Source organism: Mchenga conophoros, linkage group LG6 (assembly GCF_057382185.1).
Source record: "Mchenga conophoros isolate Kocher_MC1m ecotype Shallow Benthic linkage group LG6, M_conophoros_male_GT1.1, whole genome shotgun sequence".
NCBI lineage: Eukaryota > Metazoa > Chordata > Actinopteri > Cichliformes > Cichlidae > Mchenga > Mchenga conophoros.
In genome coordinates this window covers 9,827,650-9,848,891 of record NC_140531.1, presented here as the reverse complement: position 1 = coordinate 9,848,891, position 21,242 = coordinate 9,827,650, and the positions used below count along the sequence as shown (strand labels likewise).

The window sequence follows — 21,242 nt, the reverse complement described above, 5'->3', positions numbered from 1 at the left end:
TTTTTTTGGGTACTTGTACTTTTATGAGTAATTTTTCAAGTGTGTAATTTTACTCATACTTGAGTACAACTTACACCATGTAATCTACTGAGTACTACTGAGTACGCCCACAATTTGAATTAATATTCAAACCTTTCGTCTGCATTTTTGCAGCCAATAAGGCCGTGCAATCCCGACCGGCCAATTTAAGACATAAGCAAAGATAAACTCTGCTGCAGCAGCAGGCACAGGTGTCTGGAGGTGCTACATGGTGGAGTACAAACTACTTTATAGACGGAAGATTTGGAGACAAAGAAGCCAAAATGGAGACAGAGGACAACACTGTCAACCATGAAAACGACGTAGAAAAGACAGAGGACGCGTGCCCGTGGCCATACCTGGAGGAATTTTTCATGTGCAGAGGGAGAAAAGGAGACAGCGTCCAGATGCAGTGCAAACTTTGTTTGACCTCTACAGTCATTTCAGCTTACAAGACTTCAGCGTCTAATCTTAAAAAAACACATTGAGGTAAGAGGTTTTACAACTATACGTGTACAATATTGCCTTCTTATTTTTCATGTGTGTTAAGGTTATTAGTTTGGCTAAGATATTGTCACCGCCATTGGTTAGCCTGATATTAAAATAAGACGGAGCTAGCTAATGTGCGTGTGTGTGCATAATTGAGCTAAATTCGTAGGAATGTTTTAGCTTATTATTTGGATAACCACCGTCATTACAATAAATTAAATTTGTAGTCATTTAAAACTCACAGGCCTACAATCAGCTGGCCTATATAAAAAACAAAAACAAAACTTGAACACAGTGCTGAGCTGCATCTCAAATGAATCTTCCAGCTCTCAGCTGACATGTATCAGAGCCCGATTGATGGATCAGTTGATCAGGATCATTGGCCTGATATAGGTCTATCATAGTGACGTGGCTCTTAATCAGTAGGGTTATATGTTTCCCAATATGATTTTTTTTTTTTAAAGAACATAATGTGGATTGTTTTTATTTGTTAGCTGTATGGGCAGCATTTTTGTGTATGTGATCCCTTTTCTTAAATTACATTTGCTATATACACATATTTTGCTCTCTTAGTATTTTTAGAACCTGACTAATATTGAAAACTTTAGGGTGATACTGATAAAAAGGAGTTAAAAATTTAGATACTGATACATTGGTCGATACTCTTTTTACAGATAGTATACAGATTACAGAACTTAGAATGTATACAGAAATTCATGTTTTTTGCAATGATCGTTCAAAATTGGTTTACATTTGTAAATAAATACAGCAATATATCTGCAAGATTTGACCAAATTCACCACTCTTTTATACTATGCTAAACAATCAAAGATTAGCTCATGTCTAGTTGAATGATGTTTTAAAAATGTGTTTTCCTGTAGTGTTAATCACAGTGATGTTATGAAGTAATGTATGAACCTGACGTATGATAATATTTATCTCTACAGAGGAAACATCCATCGAAGATTGAGCAGTACAATATCACTGTGGCATCAACATCTCGTCAGCGAAAGACCACAGCCACACCAAACAAGCTCTCAGCAAATACACAAGCCAAGTTACCAGACCTGATGTTGAGAGCTGCAAACAAACATGTTCCACAAGCAACTGTTGACATGCTTGTCATCAATTTCACATGTGAGGGTCTACAGCCATTTGCAGTGCTAGAACAGCCATCTTTCAAAGAATTGGTTACCACATTACAACCTCAAGCCAAAGTCATCTCCAGACCCACTGTCCGTGCCAGAATCTGTGAAGCTGCTGATCACATGAAGATGACTTTGGTTGCAGCATTGGATAAAGTCAAATTGGTTGCTACCACTACTGATTGTTGGTCAGCTCATCAGAAAAATTACCTTGGAGTCACATGCCATTGGAGGAAGAGTCCCTGGAAAGAAGATCTGCAGCACCAGCATGCAAAAGATTGAGAGGGTCTCACACATTTGACATGCTTGCTGGTGCGCTTGATGATATCCATTGCCAATACAAGATTAGAGGCAAAGTTGTAAGAACCACAACTGATAGTGGATCCAACTTTGTCAAGGCCTTCCACATGTTTGGGGCACAAAATGATGCAGATGAAGCTGAAGATGAAGCAGACCCAGAAACTATTGACCTGACTGACCATATTGACTACCATGAGGCAAGTGCAATTCTTGATGAAGACTCTGGTTTGGAGTATCAACTCCCGCCTCATCAGCGATGTGCATGTCACCTGCTAAACCTTGTGGCAACATCTGATGCTGCCCTAGCAGAGAGCATGAATGAAACCTACAAGAGGCTCTCCCGTGCAAGCTTTGCAAAATGCCAGGCCATTTGGAACAAAACTCATTTGGCTAATGAAGTGGTAGAGGACAAGTGTGAACTACAGATCATTCGTCCCAATGCAACACAATGGAATTCAACCTACCTTGCCATTGAAAGGATAATACGCATCATTGATGAGAAGGGGGAAAATGACATCAGGAGCATTTGTGAGGAGTTCAAGGTGAAAATGTGAGTAAAATTGGACACCTACCAATATGGTTGCAAATTTTGTGAATTTTCCTTAATGGATGGTTAAAAACGTGAGCAGACTCTTAATATTAAATCAGAAGATCCCTATTATAGTCATGGTGGGTTTTGTTGTTGTGTCTTACAGGTTGAGTCCTGCAGAAGTTGCATTCCTTAGGGAGTACTGTACCACCATGAAGCCACTGGTGAAAGCTTCAAACATTCTTCAGTCTGAGTCCACTTCCTTTATGGGATGGCTCCTGCCAGTAATCCAACAACTACTGTCCAAACTTAGCAGGCTGGAGACATCAAGCAAGACATGTGTGCCACTCATCAGGGTGATCCGAAGGGCCAGCTCTGTTCTAGGATGCCCTCTGGACCCAGTGGAGGTGGTGAGTGACAGGAGAATGGCGGCTAAGCTGTCATCCCTGTTGGACAACGTCTCCCACCCCATGCAGCAGACTGTGACAGCACTGAGCAGCTCCTTCAGTGGGAGACTGCGGCACCCACGGTGTGGGACGGAGAGATTTCGCAGGTCTTTCCTCCCCACTGCTGTCAGACTCCACAACAAAGACTTTAACTGAACAAACACACACATCCACACATGTGCAATAACACTAAGTGCAATAATCTCTTCTGGCATCGTTGTATTTTACTCAGTTGTATATAGCATTCGTATTCTATTTTTATCTTATTGTATATTTTTATTCTATTTTATTCTACTGTATATAGTATATTATTTTATTCTATTCTGTACAGCTGTGTACTGTATTTATTCTTATTGTATTCTAATTTTTGCGTCATAACTTTTGCACTGTCCACTTCCTGCTGTGACAAAACAAATTTCCCACATGTGGGACTAATAAAGGTTATCTTATCTTATCTTATCTTATCTTATCTTATCTTATCAGAGCCCTGCAAAATGGCCTTCAAAAGCGTTTTGGAGCGATGATGGAGGATCCAGAGTTGGCTGCAGCTGCAGTCCTCTTATCCAAGTTCAAGACTTCCTGGACTGACAGAGCAGATGTAACAGAGGCTGGTAAGGATTCATGTGATCCCATTTTTGTGTATTTTTACATTTGAACACATGCTTAAGTGAGTATTTCACCTAATACATTGTAAGCTATTGATGGTCTGTCCTGAATACTAAACAATCCTTTTTGAGAATTTGCCGTTTTTAAATTTGTGTTCAGGAATAATCACTGAAATGTAAATAACAAAATTGTGTTATCTACTTACAATTACAGCCTTGACATACATCAAACAACATCTTGAAACGACAGAGCATGAGAGTGAGGATCAGCAAAGAGAGTCATCTGATGAAGATGAATTCTTCTCCAGACCAATCTCCAGAAGGCTGCAAAGTGCAGTTGAGCTTGATGGTTACCTTGCTTGTGCCACAGACACCATGGAGCTGCTGCACTCCTTCTCAGGTATCAAAAACCTCTCTCTTAAACTGAACACAGCTCTGCCTGCTTCTGCTGTGTGTGAACGACTTTTTAGCTGTGCTGGTCTACTCTTCACAGCCAAACCAAGTCGGATTGCCTCTGTTAATTTAGAAAACCAGCTCTTGCTGAAACTGAACAAAAGGTTCAAGTGTGACAGAAATGCTAAGAGTTTAAGACACTCACCTGCCTGTTGTTCATTGTATGGGGAAAAGTTTAAATGGTTCTACGCATGTTCAGAAACATATTTGTCATTGTTTTAACAAACAAAATTCCTTCTTTTATATCTACATTTATTTACAAAACAAGTTACCTTTCTATACCTTGTTCATCTGAGAAATGTGCTTTGAACATAAATATTTATACTGGTGAATCGAGTTGAATGCCTGCTATTGACGACAGAATAAAACATCAGTCTGTTAAAAAGTAATTAATACTCTGAGTAGTTTTTGAGAAGAGTACTTTGTACTTTTACTCAAGTATTTTTTAACACCAGTACTTTTACTTGTAATTGAGTACAATTTAAGCAGTGTAACAGTACTTGTACTTGAGTACAAATTCTGAGTACAGCAGGTGGATGAAGGAAAGGGGAGGAAGGAGGAGGAGAGACCCGCGGACCGGCCGCGTCTCGTATTGAAAAGGAACCCGATTTGTCCCGGACTTCAGCTTGAATGAAAAACAAATACACAAAGCTGGAGTTCTTCTGTGTCTTTACGTGGCCAGCTGCCTCTTCTTCTCCCATTCTCTCTCCCTCTCTCTCCTGTTGCTACTTAAATCATGAAACTGATCAATGATCAGCTGATCGCTTTTCTCTTGGAGATACTATATAGCTCATGCTTACGGAGCCCCTCTGATGACATCCTCCAAAAAATTAATAGATTGTGGCGACAAAATACTACTTCCTGCCCTCGAAATAGTATAAGTGCCCACGAAATACTTATTTGTGGCCACAAAATACTATTTCGAGGGCACGAAATAACGTGCGCACGAAATGCTAATTTGTGGGCACGAATTGGGTATAACGTGGCAACGAATTACGCATTTGTGGCAACAAATAGATGACGTGCGCACATCATATTGATACATTGGACAGCTGTGTAGAGACATAAGCATAAGAGTAGGCTAAACCTGTACAACATGGCCAGAGACAGTATGATTGAGTTTTATTTTTGTCATGGTCTGCGTGGCAGACCTTGGGTGTGTGGGGAAGGAGGACCCAAAATGCGTTTATTTACAGTGGAGTAAACAATACACAATAATAGGTCTAGGTCCCTCAGACCCAGATCCCTGACAATTTTAGGCTGGGAATGAGCTACACGTGCATTTTGAAAAGCCTGGACTGAAAGGAACCATTATTATGGAGAGACAGTTAAACAGGATATTAAGAGCCCAGTTGCATTGCAGACGTAAGTACGACCCGGACGTTGGGATAGATTCTATTGTCAACCAACTGCAAGGGCCTGGGAAGGATCACGGTTATTGGTCAAGTGTTTCGTGCTCACAAATAAGCATTTCGTGCGCACGTTATACCCATTTCGTGGCCACGAAGTAGTATTTTGTGGCCACAATTTATTTATTTTTTGGACCATGTCATCAGAGGGGCTCCGTACATGCTAATATCACATCTTCACATTTTTTTTAGAGGTAACAATAACTTTGCATTCTCGCTACTCAGCATGCTCTAAAACAGGTATATGTTAGTAATGACAACATTTAACAAATGTTTTTAAAATTCTAGCCGTGCTAATTAGCCTTAGGATTGGTTGAGGTCTGTGAAAGCCTTTGGAGCAAAATCAGTCTTGTAAAGCTCACTATTTTCCAGCTGAGCCTATAGCACATTTGTTAAAGTCAGTCCGGATTGTACAGCTTCTAATCAGAAACAATTAAAGTTTGTTTCTTTTTTTCTGCTCATCAATCTTTTTCTGTAACCAGGATACCTGGAAAGTCTTAAATAACTCATGTTAAAATGTTGCAGTGCTGTAGAGTGGGGTCATGTTAACAATCCATTCAAACTTGTGGTCTTCAAGGTCAACTTTATCAACTTAATCTAGAAACTATCATTCCTACAACTGTGCTGTGTATATGTCACAACATATAGCAGGAACCTATAAACGTAACTGACCTTTGACCTCTCCTTCAAGAAGGTACATGTAATGTCTACAGTGATTAGACATACTTAATAAAACAGTGTGGGGCCCAGAGTATTGTTGTGCATCAGTGTGGAACATGTCAGTAACACTGAAGGTTACACACACTTTGCCAGGTACACCTGTTCACCTGCTCGTTAAACACAAATGTCTAGTGAACCAATCAGACGTCAGCAAATTAAAGTATTTTAGCATACAGACATGTTCATGATGACCTGCTGAAGGTCAAAGCAAGTATCAGAATGGGGGAAAGAGATTGCGTGGTTGTTGGTGCCAGATGGGCTGGTCTGAGTATTTCAGAAACTGCTCATCCAATGAGCTCACAAAATTACCTCTACAGTTTACAGACTGTAGTGGCAATCCAACCAGCAAAAGGCCACCTGAGGGAATTTGAAGTATTTCCAACTCATCCTGGTGATGAGGTCAAACACAACCAGTACTTTTAACATTTTATCAATTATTTACCAATTTAAAAAACAACATGTGGTAACTTATTTTTAATTTTGCTGCAGACAAGTTGAATGAATGCTTACTGGATCTAGAACACCATTTAGATCATAACAGCTCCTGATCAGGATGAATTTCATTTTCAAATCAAATTTCATGTCGCAGTTTCACAATTTTGTAACATATTATTTCAAAGCTTGCTTATGGGCTTGTTTTGGAGCAGACCAACAGTCAGGCTCGTCTTCACCCTTACTGTCAGACTCTGAATTGATGGTTCTGCTATATCTCACCTGGCTGAGCTCTTGTAATTATTTTGTGATAAAACTTTTTCTATTTTGAGATCAAGATTCAAGTGGAAATCTTTGTGTGTCTGTCTCTCTCCCTTGGTTTCTGTAGAGGTACAGTGTGGGGGCGCCTGGATAAATATTAAACAGAAGCTAGATGTAGTGTTCCTCCACTGTCCATTAAGGATATGAGGAAAAGAAATGGTCAAGAACAAAGTGTATGGTGTATTTATAAAAGAAAATGGCTTTTAAATTGTATACCAAAACCACCACCAGAAAGTCAACTACAACTTGTTACATAATCATCATGACTGTTGTATCAGTTTAACAGTTTATGGGTTGACTTCTTTCAGTTCATTCACTGTTTACATCATGAAGGAAAAAGAAGGCAACAGGCTGAGAAATGAAGCTGTTGTGTGTCTTTGTGGCCACACGGGGGCAGTGCTGCATAAATAGTAGAATCTCTTCCTGGACACTTTTTCTAGACCTCTTTTTAAATGACTAATAAAGACAACAACAAAATGAATTACATCAGGATCTGATATGGTTGTCTTTTTTTCTTGAGCTTTATATATTTCAGAATGCCTAGAGTTTGTTTGTTTCCCATGTTTTGTGATACAGAACATCTCCTCTCAGACGGCTGTTGTCTCATAATGGGTCATTACCTGGTCTGATGGGGTGTTTGTTCCATTTATAAATCAAGTGATTGATTTGTAAAATGAGAGATGGCCTCTGACCTGCTGACTGGTGTCTGATCTTCTCTGCTCCCCTCAAATTTGACAACTACTCAGCTGATGTGATGGTGGACAGGAAGTCACTAAACCTGGGACTCTGGAAACACATTTCTAGGGATAGAAAAGTTAATGTAGATCGTTTCAGGGGATAAATATGAAATGATCGATTTGGTGATTATACTAATATAGTAAGAAAATAATGTATGAAAAAAAGATTTTTTATCTATACACTTAACACTGGCAGTCCCAGGCTTCTACCTTTCTACCTTTAAAACCCGCCACCAGCCAAATGGCTGGTAGGCTTTTAGCTAAGCTTTAGCTTCAGGCAAGTGGAAGCTAAATTGGCTAGTCATTCATATGTAAATTGGGTTGTTACCTGGGAATTCTGGAGGGAGGGGAGTGGGGGTGTGTGGATGAGGGGGTGGGGGAGCTGCTAAAAGCTGTGAACTTCCTTTTGTGTTCGTCTTGATGCATTCTCAATCATCCAGGGAAATAAATCTCCAAAAGTCACCAACTTGGAGTGTTTCAGTTTGCCATCTTAGGGAGAAATCAACACACATGGGTGTATGTCCTTTGTTGCTGAGATTTATTGATAAAAACAGTACAAAAAATCAACCATTTGTACACATTTTTACAAATAATTATAAAAAGTGAGTGAGTACATTTCAACATTTTCAGCAATCACTCACAATCCTGCACTGCATTGTCATCAAACGAAACTGTGCAGAGGTGGAAAATGAGCAAAGGAAGCACATCAACTGAAGAAGCTTCTTGGATCAGAAGTTAAACATCATCCAGAACCTTAAAGAAGTAAAGTCGCTTTCTTTCCAGGCTCCTTAGACAACCATGACCTGGATGACTGAGAACCTACAAACACACATGAGCAGCAGTTTATTTAATGTGGACCTGAGCAGTGCCCAAAACAACAACCAAACAATTTTTATTGAACCCCACTTCAGCCAATCAGCAGTCTTTATCTGTTTCAGCATCAAACACAAACCACACCTTGAAGAGAGGTGACAAATCCACAAACACCTTCAAATGTAAACACACATCACACATGATGAACATGGATCCTAACATAGTTGATACTTTTTTTTGTAAAGCCTGATACTAAATGTATGCAGGCCACCTGAACTGCTTCGTCTCGAGTGCCGCCCACTGGGTTGGTCACTAGAACTGTGTGTTGCCATCACTGGAGCCGTGGTTGGTCTTTTAGATTATTTAGACTGGGACTGTTTTTTGTTGATTAGGCGGCATGGTGTCCTGACGGCTGCCTCTGTTGTTTTTTTTCCCAGGAGGAGGAGAGTGGAGCACAGGTGGACAGCAGCCACGGAGCAGATAGCACGGAGTTTTGGGTGAAGACATGACACAGGAGTCGAGGGAGCTCAAGGGATTATTGTGTTGTCTTATTTACTCCACTGTAAATAAAGAGCACTCTCCATCGCACGAGTCCTGCTTTTGGGTCCTCCTTCCCCACTTCACAAAGACTGAAACTAATTATACAGGTAATAATAAAGGAACCAAAAGTTCACATCTATAGCTTTAAATTTGGACAAATCTGTCAACACAACCATCATGAATAGAATAAAATACAAACAAACACTGAAACTAATGAAAAATTACACATGATATATGAACTGTGGAAACTAACTGAACAATAAAACTCAGAATAAACAAATTCAAACATTATATGAAAGGTATAAACTGATTTGCATCTTATTGATTTGCAGGCTCACTTTGCTCCAGGACTTGACGACTGGCCCAACCCGTACAGTCTTTGTCTCTTAATACTGAATGTTGAAAACTGATACTCATGGACACCTTATTTCAGCCTCTTTACTTTGCATAAGAGACCCAAAGCTTTACATCAACATGATGTTGTCTAGTGGACCAGCACGTCCATTACATGTTTTGCTGTTATTGCTGTTTGTTACGAGTTCAAATATTGAGGGTGAGCACAAAACAATAATGGTCCAGAAGAGCTTCGGTCAAACAATGTTTTTAATGAACACGTGCGTGGGGAGATGAACACTGCCCACAGACAGCATCGATCTCCGCCCAATGATACACAAGCAGTTGTTTTATACCATCAGGGTTTACTTTTATGACGCACCCTCATGCGTCAAGCAGATACAACACAGGCATAAGTTTCAAAACCACAAATGTTCTGTTGACGACTTTGGACACATTTAAAAGGACATCTTCTCCGTCTGGAGGCCAGGTGCTTCCTATTAATCTTCTAACTCTCGCTTATCTCCTGGAACAAACTGTCCCTTAGGCAGACACAATTTTGCAGTCACAAGCTTTTGCAAACTATTATTTGAACTCTTACACCAACAACGCCGTTAAACTCGCCCTCCCAGAAGCCATCGTCCTCGTGGGTCTCTCTGCTCAGGATGGGGATGATGGCGCCTTCTGGGAACGACAGCTCATCTTCCGTTTGTCCCGCGTAGTCGTACAAAGCCTTTGCGAATGAAACTGCAACACAGACAGTGGCAACGAGGGTATTAAACAAAGCAGGAAATCAAAACTCCGATATTATCTGGTGGAGGCGGATCTCACTCCTCGAGTTTCCGTTGACGGAGCCGGTTGGGAGTTCAGTTTCAGGTTCGGTGGAGTTGCTGGAGGACTGGGATCGGGCGTCCAGCGCGGCCAGCGACTGCAGCATGCTCAGCAGGCTGTTGGAGGAGGGCAGCTGCAGGTATTTCTCCGGGACGTAGCCCACCTGTCCGCTACGGTTTCTGGCCTGGAAACACAGACAATGCACACAGACGATGACAACAGCCAAAAATGTTTCAACAGGAAAACTCCTAATGAGAAAAAATAAAGTCAGATGTAAAGAGTAGGGCTGTAACAATATCACTGCATCGTCGCCAGAATTTAATAACAGCCACAAAGAGAATAATAGGAGAGCTTTTGTTCTCTCTTCCTGAATTAACGAGAAATCTAAAATCCTAAACAAGCCTCTGCTGAATTCATGAAGCTTGATTTCATGAACACCGGTGGCCTCCCCTTCCGCTGCTTACTTATTTTCATTCAGATTGAAAACACTCAGAGGTATTGGGATCTCTGTTGGGGCATGCTGTGGGGAATCACAGCACTAAAACTGTCAGGGTCCCTGTGCCTACCCGGTCGGCTCAGTACGGCTACATATGTTTTGTATTCCTTTTTTTATTTTTTTCCTGCTCTCTCCTTTCCCCTCTTTCCCTCCTCCCTCTGCCTGGGCGGAGCTTACCTGCGGGCTCCTGCCCTTGGCCCACGCACCTGTGGCTCATCACGAGTGATCCAGCTCCTTTATAAGACGGCAGCCCTGTGTTTCTCGTCGCTGGACCGTTGCCGACCCTCGTCAGTGTAACCCCAGCTCAATGACTTCAGAAGTGTTTCATAGCGATTTACCTAACTACCCATTCGTGTCTCTGTGTACAGATTCCCTGGACCTACCCCTGTGTTACCCGAGTGAGTGGAGTGTGAGGAGGAGTGGACGGAGAGTGTGCGTGTCTTTCCCGTTCGTGTGTGGACCCCCGGAGCCCGGCTTTCCCCTCACTTTTGTAAATAATCACCTGGTGCATCATAATAAAGACTCTTGTGCTTTCAAGACCTAGAGCCTGCGCGTGAGTCCGTTCAGTCCCGTTGTGACAGAACGGTCCAGCCACAATGGACTCAGCAGGCTCGGCGTCACCCGCCCCAGCCCCGGTCTCGTTGGATGAGCTGTTGCAGCGACACGAGCATATGTTGATGCGGCTCAGTGGAGACGTTGCCGCTTTGTCTCTGGCTCTCGCCCAGCGGACCCCGTTGACTGACTCTCCGCCCCCGCCAGCCTCTCCGGCAGACGAACCCATCCCGGGCGCGAGCGCGTCTCAGCCCGCAAGCGCGGCCCAAACTACACCTGTGGTCGTCGGGCATCAGCCTCCCTCTCCTGAACTGTTTCATGGTGAGTTGGATAAGTGTGCAGGATTTCTCACACAACTCACTTATTTTTTTCGTCAGCAAATTCACTGGTACCCTGGCGATGGAGATAAGATTTCCTTCTTTGTGCAACTGTTACGTGATCGCGCTCTACAGTGGGCCCAGGCAGTGCTACGATCCCACCCCGACATCTCCTACCCCGAGTTTTTGTCTAAGTTTAAGAGCGTTTTTGACAAAGGATCCGAGGCTGCCGCCGCCGCTCAACGCCTGTTAAATCTTAAACAAGGTAGACGCAGGATGTCGGATTATTCTGTCAATTTCTGGGTTTTGGCTGAGCAAACGGGGTGGGGGCAGGAGGCGCTAAAGAGTGCCTTGCTTAATAACATCTGTGATGAATTAAAAGGCGAACTAATAATGCATGACCTGCCTGCCTCTCTTGACTCTCTAATGACTCTGTGCATTAAGTTAGATGATCGCCTTCAGGCTCGCAGAGACCTCCGGGGGCGGGCCTTTCAGGAGCCACGGGCGCTCTTGGGCCCACCAGCGGGGGAATGGAGGGCTAAACCCAGTGCTGCCCACAGTGGCGAGCTAAGCGAGGAAGGCGAGCAGCCCATGCAGCTGGGTCGCTCACGGCTAACACCCGCGGAACGTCAGCAACGCATGGTCTCTGGTGAGTGCCTGTACTGCGGCCGTAAGGGCCACTTCATTGCCACCTGTCCATCTCGACCAAAAGGGGGCGCCCGCCCGTAGTTAAGGGAGTACTGGTGGGCGACCTGTCTAGTAAAAGCTCCCTTCCACGCTTAATGTTACCGGCCAAGTTAACAGTTCACACAAAAACCCATTCTGTGATGGCGTTAATTGACTCTGGCGCGGAACAGAGCTTTATCGATTCAGCCCTCGCGGAAAAATTAGGGGTTGGGTCTGACCCTCTACCTCATCGTTTACATGTCACCGCCTTATCTGGGCAGCGGCTGCCTGATATAACCCATGTCTCAGAGCCCGTGTCACTCACACTCTCCGGCAACCACACCGAGGTTCTAAGCCTATTCGTGTTTAAAGCTCCTCAAACACCGCTTGTCTTAGGTCACCCCTGGTTGCGACAGCATAACCCTCATATCGACTGGAAATCTGAATGCGTGGTAGGCTGGGGAGTGGATTGTCACATGAACTGCCTCCAGGCTGCAACTCCGCCCTCCGCGTCTCCTCCAAATAACCTGTCTGAGCCTCCGGATCTCACCTCTGTTCCACCTGTGTATCACGACTTGGCTGAAGTTTTTCGTAAAGATCTTGCACAATCGTTACCACCTCATCGGCCGTATGACTGCGCCATTGATCTTCTCCCAGGCACCACACTCCCCACCTGTCGCCTTTATAGTCTCTCCCAACCTGAGAGAGCGTCTATGGAGAAATACATCACGGACTCACTGGCAGCAGGCATAATCCGGCCGTCCTCTTCCCCTGTGGCAGCCGGCTTCTTCTTTGTAGAAAAGAAGGACAAGTCTCGCCGGCCTTGCATTGATTACCGCGGCCTTAATAACATTACGGTTAAGAACAAATACCCCCTACCGCTCCTTTCCTCGGCTTTTGAACTTCTGCACGAGACAACGATCTTCAGTAAATTAGACCTCCGCAATGCCTACCATCTAGTTCGGATCAGGGAAGGCGACGAATGGAAAACAGCTTTTAACACCCATCTGGGGCATTTTGAGTACCTGGTGATGCCCTTTGGGCTGACTAACGCCCCAGCAGTTTTCCAGGCCCTCGTGAATGACGTCCTCCGGGACTTTATCAATCGGTGCGCATTTGTCTACTTGGATGATATCCTTATCTTCTCTAAAACAGTGGCGGAGCACGAGACACACGTCAGACAGATTCTGCAGCGTTTGCTGGAAAACAGACTGTTTGTGAAAAGCGAAAAGTGTGACTTTCACGTGGACTCCGTGGCCTTTCTCGGATACATAATAGAGCGGGGTGATCTGAAACCCGACCCGGCGAAGGTCCAAACAGTGCTTACCTGGCCCGAACCCCCAAACCGTCGACAGCTCCAGCGCTTTTTAGGCTTTGCCAACTTCTACCGCCGCTTCATCCGAGATTTCAGTAAACTCGCTCTGCCTTTAACCAGACTCACTTCTCCTAAAGTGTCTTTTCAGTGGGACCAATCCGCGCAGGAGGCCTTCCTACGTCTCAAAGAACGGTTCGCTACAGCACCTATCCTCTGCCAACCCGACCTCCAGCAACAGTTCGTCGTTGAAGTGGACGCATCGGATTCCGGGGTCGGGGCGGTGTTGTCCCAACGGAGGGAGGGTAAGCTCCACCCATGTGCCTTTTTCTCTCACCGTCTCTCCCCAGCAGAGCGCAATTATGATGTTGGAGACCGGGAACTTCTGGCTATCAAGTTAGCACTGGAGGAATGGAGACATTGGCTAGAGGGAGCCACTCAACCATTCATCGTGTGGACAGACCACAGAAACCTTGAGTATCTCCGAGCCGCAAAGCGACTCAATCCCCGGCAAGCGAGGTGGGCTCTCTTTTTCACGAGATTCAACTTTTCAATTACGTACAGGCCCGGGAGCCGCAATGTGAAGCCAGACGCCCTCTCCCGACTGTATGACTCCTCTGAAGCGGAACCCGAGCCAGGTCCGATTCTTCCTGCCTCCTGCTCCATCGGCACGGTGACCTGGGAAATCGAATCTCAGATTAAAGAAGCTCAGAAAACAGAACCAGATCCCGGGACCGGGCCCCCAGGTCAGTTGTTTGTGCCCTCCTCTGTTCGTTCTCAGGTACTGCAATGGGCACACGCCGCCCGGTTCACCTGTCACCCGGGAGTACACCGCACCATACGATTCCTCCAGCGTTACTTCTGGTGGCCCACTTTGGCTCGGGATGCACGGGAATACGTCGCCGCCTGCACGACCTGCGCCCGTAACAAGTCGTCCAACCAACCTCCCTCCGGTTTGCTACAACCGCTGCCCACTCCGGGACGGCCTTGGTCCCACATAGCCTTGGATTTCGTCACCGGATTACCGGCTTCAAAAGGTAACACAGTCATTCTAACCATTGTGGACAGGTTTTCTAAAGCTGTCCATTTCGTTGCCTTGCCCAAGCTGCCTACGGCCCTGGAAACCGCTCACCTCCTCACCACGCATGTATTCCGCCTCCATGGAATTCCGGAGGACATTGTGTCAGACCGTGGCCCCCAGTTCACTTCACGGGTCTGGAGGGAGTTTTGCTCCGCCCTCGGCGCTAAGGTTAGTCTGTCCTCTGGCTTCCACCCTCAGACCAACGGACAGGCTGAGCGGGCGAACCAAGACCTGGAGGCTGCTCTGCGGTGTGTGGTGTCCACAAATCAAACGACCTGGAGTGACCAGCTGCCATGGATTGAGTACGCCCACAATTGCCTGACTTCCTCAGCCACTGGAGTTTCACCTTTTGAGGCGTCATTAGGATTTCAGCCTCCGCTCTTTCCGGCCGTTGAGGGTGACCTCTCTGTGCCATCCGTCCAACACCACCTGCGTAGATGTCGCCGGGTGTGGAGAGCCACCCGAGCTGCCCTCCTCCGGACGACGGCACGTAACAAACAGCTCGCAGACCGCCATCGGACACCGGCTCCTGAGTATGCGGTCGGACAAAAGGTGTGGCTGTCCACCCGCTATGTGCCCCTCCGGGCGGAGTCCAAGAAACTGTCTCCTACTTTTATTGGGCCATTCGAAATCGGTGCGCTTGTGAACCCTGTGTCTGTTCGGTTGAACCTTCCGCGCAACATGCGTGTCCACGACGTTTTCCATGTCTCCCAGATTAAGCCCGTGCTCTCCAGTCCTTTGTGCCCTCCTTCCGGGCCCCCGCCTCCCGCCCGGATCGTTGATGGGCTGCCGGCGTATGGGGTCTCCCGCATTATGGACTCTCGGCGCCGGGGGCTCCAGTATTTGGTCGATTGGGAGGGCTACGGGCCGGAGGAGCGCTCCTGGGTGCCTCGCTCGGCTGTTTTGTGTCGGCGCCTGCTCCGTGACTTCCATCGCCGGCACCCTGGTAAGCCCGGTGGGTCGCCGGGTGGCTCCCGTTGAGGGGGGGGGGGGGTACTGTCAGGGTCCCTGTGCCTACCCGGTCGGCTCAGTACGGCTACATATGTTTTGTATTCCTTTTTTTATTTTTTTCCTGCTCTCTCCTTTCCCCTCTTTCCCTCCTCCCTCTGCCTGGGCGGAGCTTACCTGCGGGCTCCTGCCCTTGGCCCACGCACCTGTGGCTCATCACGAGTGATCCAGCTCCTTTATAAGACGGCAGCCCTGTGTTTCTCGTCGCTGGACCGTTGCCGACCCTCGTCAGTGTAACCCCAGCTCAATGACTTCAGAAGTGTTTCATAGCGATTTACCTAACTACCCAGTCGTGTCTCTGTGTACAGATTCCCTGGACCTACCCCTGTGTTACCCGAGTGAGTGGAGTGTGAGGAGGAGTGGACGGAGAGTGTGCGTGTCTTTCCCGTTCGTGTGTGGACCCCCGGAGCCCGGCTTTCCCCTCACTTTTGTAAATAATCACCTGGTGCATCATAATAAAGACTCTTGTGCTTTCAAGACCTAGAGCCTGCGCGTGAGTCCGTTCAGTCCCGTTGTGACAAAAACAGATCTATATAAATGATATTGCTCACATTTTTATGTATGATTATATTCATTAAAATAAATACCCCATTAAAACACTATATCTGTATATGAAAAGATAATCACCCAAGTAAATATACATAAAATATTGGCTCAACACGTGGAACATTTGCACAATGGCTCACAGGAAAGCCAAACTTACACAATAAACAAAAGCAAAACAGCAACAATGCACAATGTTCCTTCAGGGAAATGATCTGAAAACAACCACACACAAAGTACACAATGACTACACACCAGCAGCTCTGCAGAGGCGTTTATAAAAGAATGACTTCACACAATGATGGGAGCATCCACAGCTGACATTTCTACATTTAAGTAGACACCACTGACCACCCGAAAAATGTCCTCAAAGACTTCTCAAATTTTCTCCCAAAGGTCCAGGAGCAACTTTGTAACAGTCTGTGACAAACAAAGTGAAAATGACAACTAAGTAGCTGGGAGATCATCAAATTAACATTTTATATCCATGACCAGGTCACTCCGCAGATCTCAAACTGATCAAGAGTCCACGAACCGCTGTTAAAAAGCAGAAGCTGACAAACTGTGATCAAACCGGAGCGCTGCTGAGGCAGGATTGGATCACCATCAATCAGGATTTGGCCCAGATTTTCAGTAGCTGCACTTAAGGTATGAATTTAAAAACTGCCTCATTCATGAATTATTGCATTCACAAACTTGGGTGCCATGCCCGCTCACCTGCCTGCCCGGCTGGGTGACGAGAATCTCCCATCAGCCCTTTACGGCTGCGGGGCCAAAAAAGAAGCAGAGAACTGTGTATTTGTACATTTTTTGATTTGTCTGTATGTTCAGCAGAGCTTCTACCACCCAGGCCAACCTGACCTGCCTCAATGCACCGCACGCATTTTAGTTGAATTATTCTAATTCCTGAAGCCACATCAGTTCAACTGATCCCAGAGAAACACTAAAACGTCCAGTAGATAGTCTGTACCGGTGCGAGGTCTTATAAAAACTGAAACTAAATGTTTGTCAAACAGTCTAAGAGCCAGAGAGTGAACTAATACACAAAACAACCAACCCTCAAACATGAGAGTGCATCTGCTACATAACTGTGTTTGTGTTATTTTTGTACCTTGACCCAGTCCTCCATGTCGCCATCATCGATGACCTCCAAGATTTCCTGCTCCTCGATGGTCAGCTCGTCTGGCTGAGAAGCCTGCAGACAGACAAACACGTTCATTCAAATTAAAGCTGCGATGTAACAGTTTAACCATCTTCATTTCACCCGTGATGTATATTTTTTCAAATACCGCCACACTGGTGAACGGACAAAAATGCTCACTGTGGCTTCAATAACATCAGCCAGAACACTGAAGAAAACACTGAGACCATGCCTGCATTTATACCACACTTTACTCAGGATTCAGGTAATATAAAACAACTAATACTCCAAAGCAGCACAAAACTCAGACTTAAACTAGAATTTCTGTACAAATTCAAAGAGCAGGTGTTTTAAACCTGGACACAGAATCATTAGTGCCACAAAGTTTGGGAAAGTAAATCTAAATGGGGGTTAAACACGACTGGAACTGATTAAAAACAGCCAAAACAAAAAGTGGCTTCACTTCAAAGTCAGAATTATAACTGGTATCCCAGTATTCGCTGCCTGTCTGTTGTCAGACACATTTGTGTGACCATAAATACCACTTAAGTGGGAAAAGGAACTTCTGGTCATCTCTGCTTGGACTGCTGACTCAAGTGTCAAAAAATGATTTGATAGAGGAACTTGTATTGGAAAAAAGAGGAGCAGGGTATTGATCCCTGTTGATTTACCCGTCAGTCTACAGTCATACCTTTACCTATGACTAAAATCTGACACAAATGAGCATCTTCTGAAGGATGTCACCAGTCCTTCACCTGGTGACATGTTAAAGATCCACGTCCAATCCAAATATTTAATTAAAAGTGGAGGTTGTGCATTTATTTAGGAAGATAAACAGTCTGATAAAGTCGGAACAAACACGAGCTGGAAATAGTCCCACGGTGAGGAAATGAGACGACACATCTGTAAATAAAAACTAAAAATGGGAAATAATCTAAGTTTCCTGTGCAGGGAAAGGAGTACAGTACAAAGTTCACTGTTCTGCCTTCAGGCTCATAGTTCAGACTAACAAAGATAAAGACCAATCACGCAGGACTTATTATGTTTCCTGCTTTGACTTCTTACCCAGACTGTTCCATAATGTGTGTGCAGCACTTTTGTGATTAAAATCTATTTAAATTAGTTGTTTATTTCAGTGCAGACAGATTATTGACACTCAAACAATGGAGCTACTTTGTCTGTTACTTAAAATTTTTTAGAAAATTAGAACATTTTTTCCTGCTTGTGTATCAATTTAGAGGAAAGGTCATCACCCAGCTTCTCAAGCTTCATACTCCAGTGATCATGAATGTCTAAAAAAAAAAAAAAAATCTTTTCTGCATCTGGTATTGTTGAGATGTTTAACTCTGGACCAAAAAGGTGGATCTGCTCTGCCTAAAGCCGCTTTGAGCATCAAGGTCCTGAGCCGAGTCCAGTCCGGGCTTTTGTGGCCACGGCCAGCTCAGCTTTCAGGATGCCCGTGAGCTGCTTGTTCCACTCGTCTGATTTTGTATTGATTGTTGTCTAAACAAATTAATCTGTCATCTGTTGAGCTTTGTTCCACTTCTCAACAATCTCCTCTGATCTGTGTTCATTACAGCATTTTACCTGTGGTTTCCAACCTGTGCAGTTCAAACCTGAAGGATCCACATTTCACTTCACTTTTCTGTAGAAATTGATTTTCCGGTAAACTGATTAACACCTCCTGCCAACTAAATTAGTCAAACACGAACCTTATTTTATGCTACAAAATTTGTATTAAAAGCAACCCAAACACTTTGAGATTTGGATTTTAATAGTTTCAAAAATTATTCTTCAAGTTTTACTTGAACATTTTAGAGAAATCATGTTAAGTTCTAAATTTTTAAGGTTGGGGATTTCATTCCATGCATAATAAATACGAGTTTATTTTCCCCAATAATCACTAAAAGCAATCGCATGTGATATTTTATGCATTTAATAATGAATAAAAAGAGAAAAACATCAGTATTTACCGTACTGCTTGCTGGAACGCCATGTTCTTCTGCACAAACAGCTGCTGTTGAAACTCCTGCAGAACCTGCATGCGTTTCAAGGGAACAGACAAAAATATACATATATACTTATTTAAGGTTTATCACAAGCTTACAAATCAGCCCATGTCTAAACCTGCATAATTAACACTTAGTAAAGCCTTTAGGGTTCAGGCTTGCTCCCTATTTAGTTTTAATTTCTTGCCCACATTTATTTCTATTTAAAATTAACTTTGAAAAAAAAAAGACCTCCAGCTGAATGAATTGTGGCCAGTGATCCGTGTAGCTTTGGGCCATATTTATAATTTTTTATTTTCCATTACTCTGTCAGTTTATTTCTGTTGTATTAAGTTATGTGATTTGCTTATAAAATGAACCCAAATCAGCTTTTTATTATTTTAAACAAGTCAAATAAAAGAAAACGCCAATAACAATTAAGAGAATGACCATAAAGCCGTTTCTGGTTACTATCAGCTGATCTGAATGCTGATGACCACTCTGGTGTTTGTGGTCACAGCCTGACATTAAAAACGTATCACAGGCTCGAGTTCACCGCCTGCCTATTTTCACACAGACTATTTTTAACTCTCCAGCTGCTGAAAGCTTAAAGAGACAGTTAACAAATTACATAACATATCACTGTAAGTAACACAGGTGAAGGTACAAACAGTTTTAATTCTAATTTCAGGTTTTTTCTAAAGCCAGCTAAAGCAGCCGGGGACTGGACCACAACCTGGACCACAAAGCTCTCTGCCCACCCGAGGGAGGACGAAGTACCTGTGTGGATATTTTAAGCTGAACTCATGGGGCACAGCTATTAGCTGTTCTGGAAAACAAAGAAACCTCCCCAGTACTGGTCCCAGGCTAGTAACTTTGGTCTTTTGAATTGTACTTAAGTTTGGCCCCTCATCAAGAACCAGTTGCCTTGGGGAGACCATACCAGGGGACAGCATAGCTTCTCCTCCTCAACTGCGATCATTCACAGAAAGGAAAGGAGCCAGTGTAGGTGGTTTGACTGGCATCTGAAATAGGAGGCCTCCAGAATGTCTCCTAGACGAGCTGGTAAGGGCAGACCAAACACACACTGGACACATTATGTATCTCGGCCGGCTCGCCGTGGTATCCCAGTATTCGCTGCCTGTCTGTTGTCAGACGCATTTGTGTGACCATAAATACCACTTAAGTGGGAAAAGGAACTTCTGGACATCTCTGCTTGGACTGCTGACTCAAGTGTCAAAAAATGATTTGATAGAGGAACTTTTATTGGAAAAAAGAGGAGCAGGGTATTGATCCCTGTTGATTTACCCGTCAGTCTACAGTCATACCTTTACCTATGACTAAAATCTGACACAAATGAGCATCTTCTGAAGGATGTCTGACCTCTGCCTTAGAAACACGATGAAGAGCTGAGTTATTTGGAAAGCTACTCGTTTACACCGAAAGGCACCAGAGTGGCGGCTCACTGTTCTCCAGGAAGAGCAGAAGTAGGTGGCTGGGGAGGGGGACGTCTGGGCATCATGACCGGACTCAGATAAGCAGCAGAAAATAGATGGAAGGAAATCAGGTTTAGTAATATCAGTTTTATATTCTTTAATCTTGTACACCGTATAAATGCCTAACATTTTAATCAGGCTTCCTGTAGAAACAAGATGCTGCTGCGTCTCTGCTCACATGGAGAGGCAGAGGTTGAGGTTGTGTGTGAGAAATATATTACTATGAATTACAAGGCTAACAATTACACCAAACTGCCAGGCTTGACACCATCTGAAAAGTAAAATGAGCATAAAATGAGCAGCTTACCCAAGCCAAGTTAAATAGTATCCCACAAGTAGCTCATTTTACTTTTGCTCCCCCAACTTATTTAATCAACCAGCCACAGTGTGGAGCTGACATTCCAATCAAGCTTAATCAAACAATTAAGCTCTCTCTTTCATAGATATAAATAACTGCTGCTAGCTATGACGTTTAAGGAGTGAATAGTGAACTTCTTTTAATGGTGTGTTTAATTAATTTT

General features: G+C 44.2%; 2 protein-coding genes across 2 annotated transcripts in view; one reads left to right on the top strand and one right to left on the bottom strand.

The window, feature by feature from the left end:
- Positions 1 to 7: 7 nt before the first annotated feature.
- On the top strand, positions 8 to 5,899 carry LOC146572079 (uncharacterized). The gene is made up of 6 exons (XM_085278452.1): positions 8 to 507; positions 1,455 to 2,502; positions 2,648 to 2,827; positions 3,402 to 3,538; positions 3,747 to 4,034; positions 5,877 to 5,899. Exons 2-6 carry the CDS (start codon positions 1,874 to 1,876, stop codon positions 5,897 to 5,899), a joined length of 1,257 nt encoding a protein of 418 aa, XP_085134578.1. The 5' UTR covers positions 8 to 507; positions 1,455 to 1,873.
- A 2,220-nt stretch (positions 5,900 to 8,119) lies between these two features.
- The window catches only part of LOC146572078 (F-BAR and double SH3 domains protein 2-like), a 15,611-nt gene continuing 2,488 nt past the window's right edge, over positions 8,120 to 21,242 (bottom strand). The window contains exons 1-5 of the mRNA XM_085276092.1: positions 19,211 to 21,242; positions 17,208 to 17,291; positions 10,122 to 10,305; positions 9,892 to 10,037; positions 8,120 to 8,423 (exon numbers count right to left, since the gene is read on the bottom strand). The exon at positions 19,211 to 21,242 is cut by the window's right edge and continues 2,488 nt beyond it. Coding sequence (XP_085132218.1) covers positions 8,340 to 8,423; positions 9,892 to 10,037; positions 10,122 to 10,305; positions 17,208 to 17,291; positions 19,211 to 19,312 — 600 coding nt within the window. The 5' untranslated portion in view covers positions 19,313 to 21,242 and the 3' untranslated portion in view covers positions 8,120 to 8,339. The remainder of the gene's footprint in view (positions 8,424 to 9,891; positions 10,038 to 10,121; positions 10,306 to 17,207; positions 17,292 to 19,210) is intronic.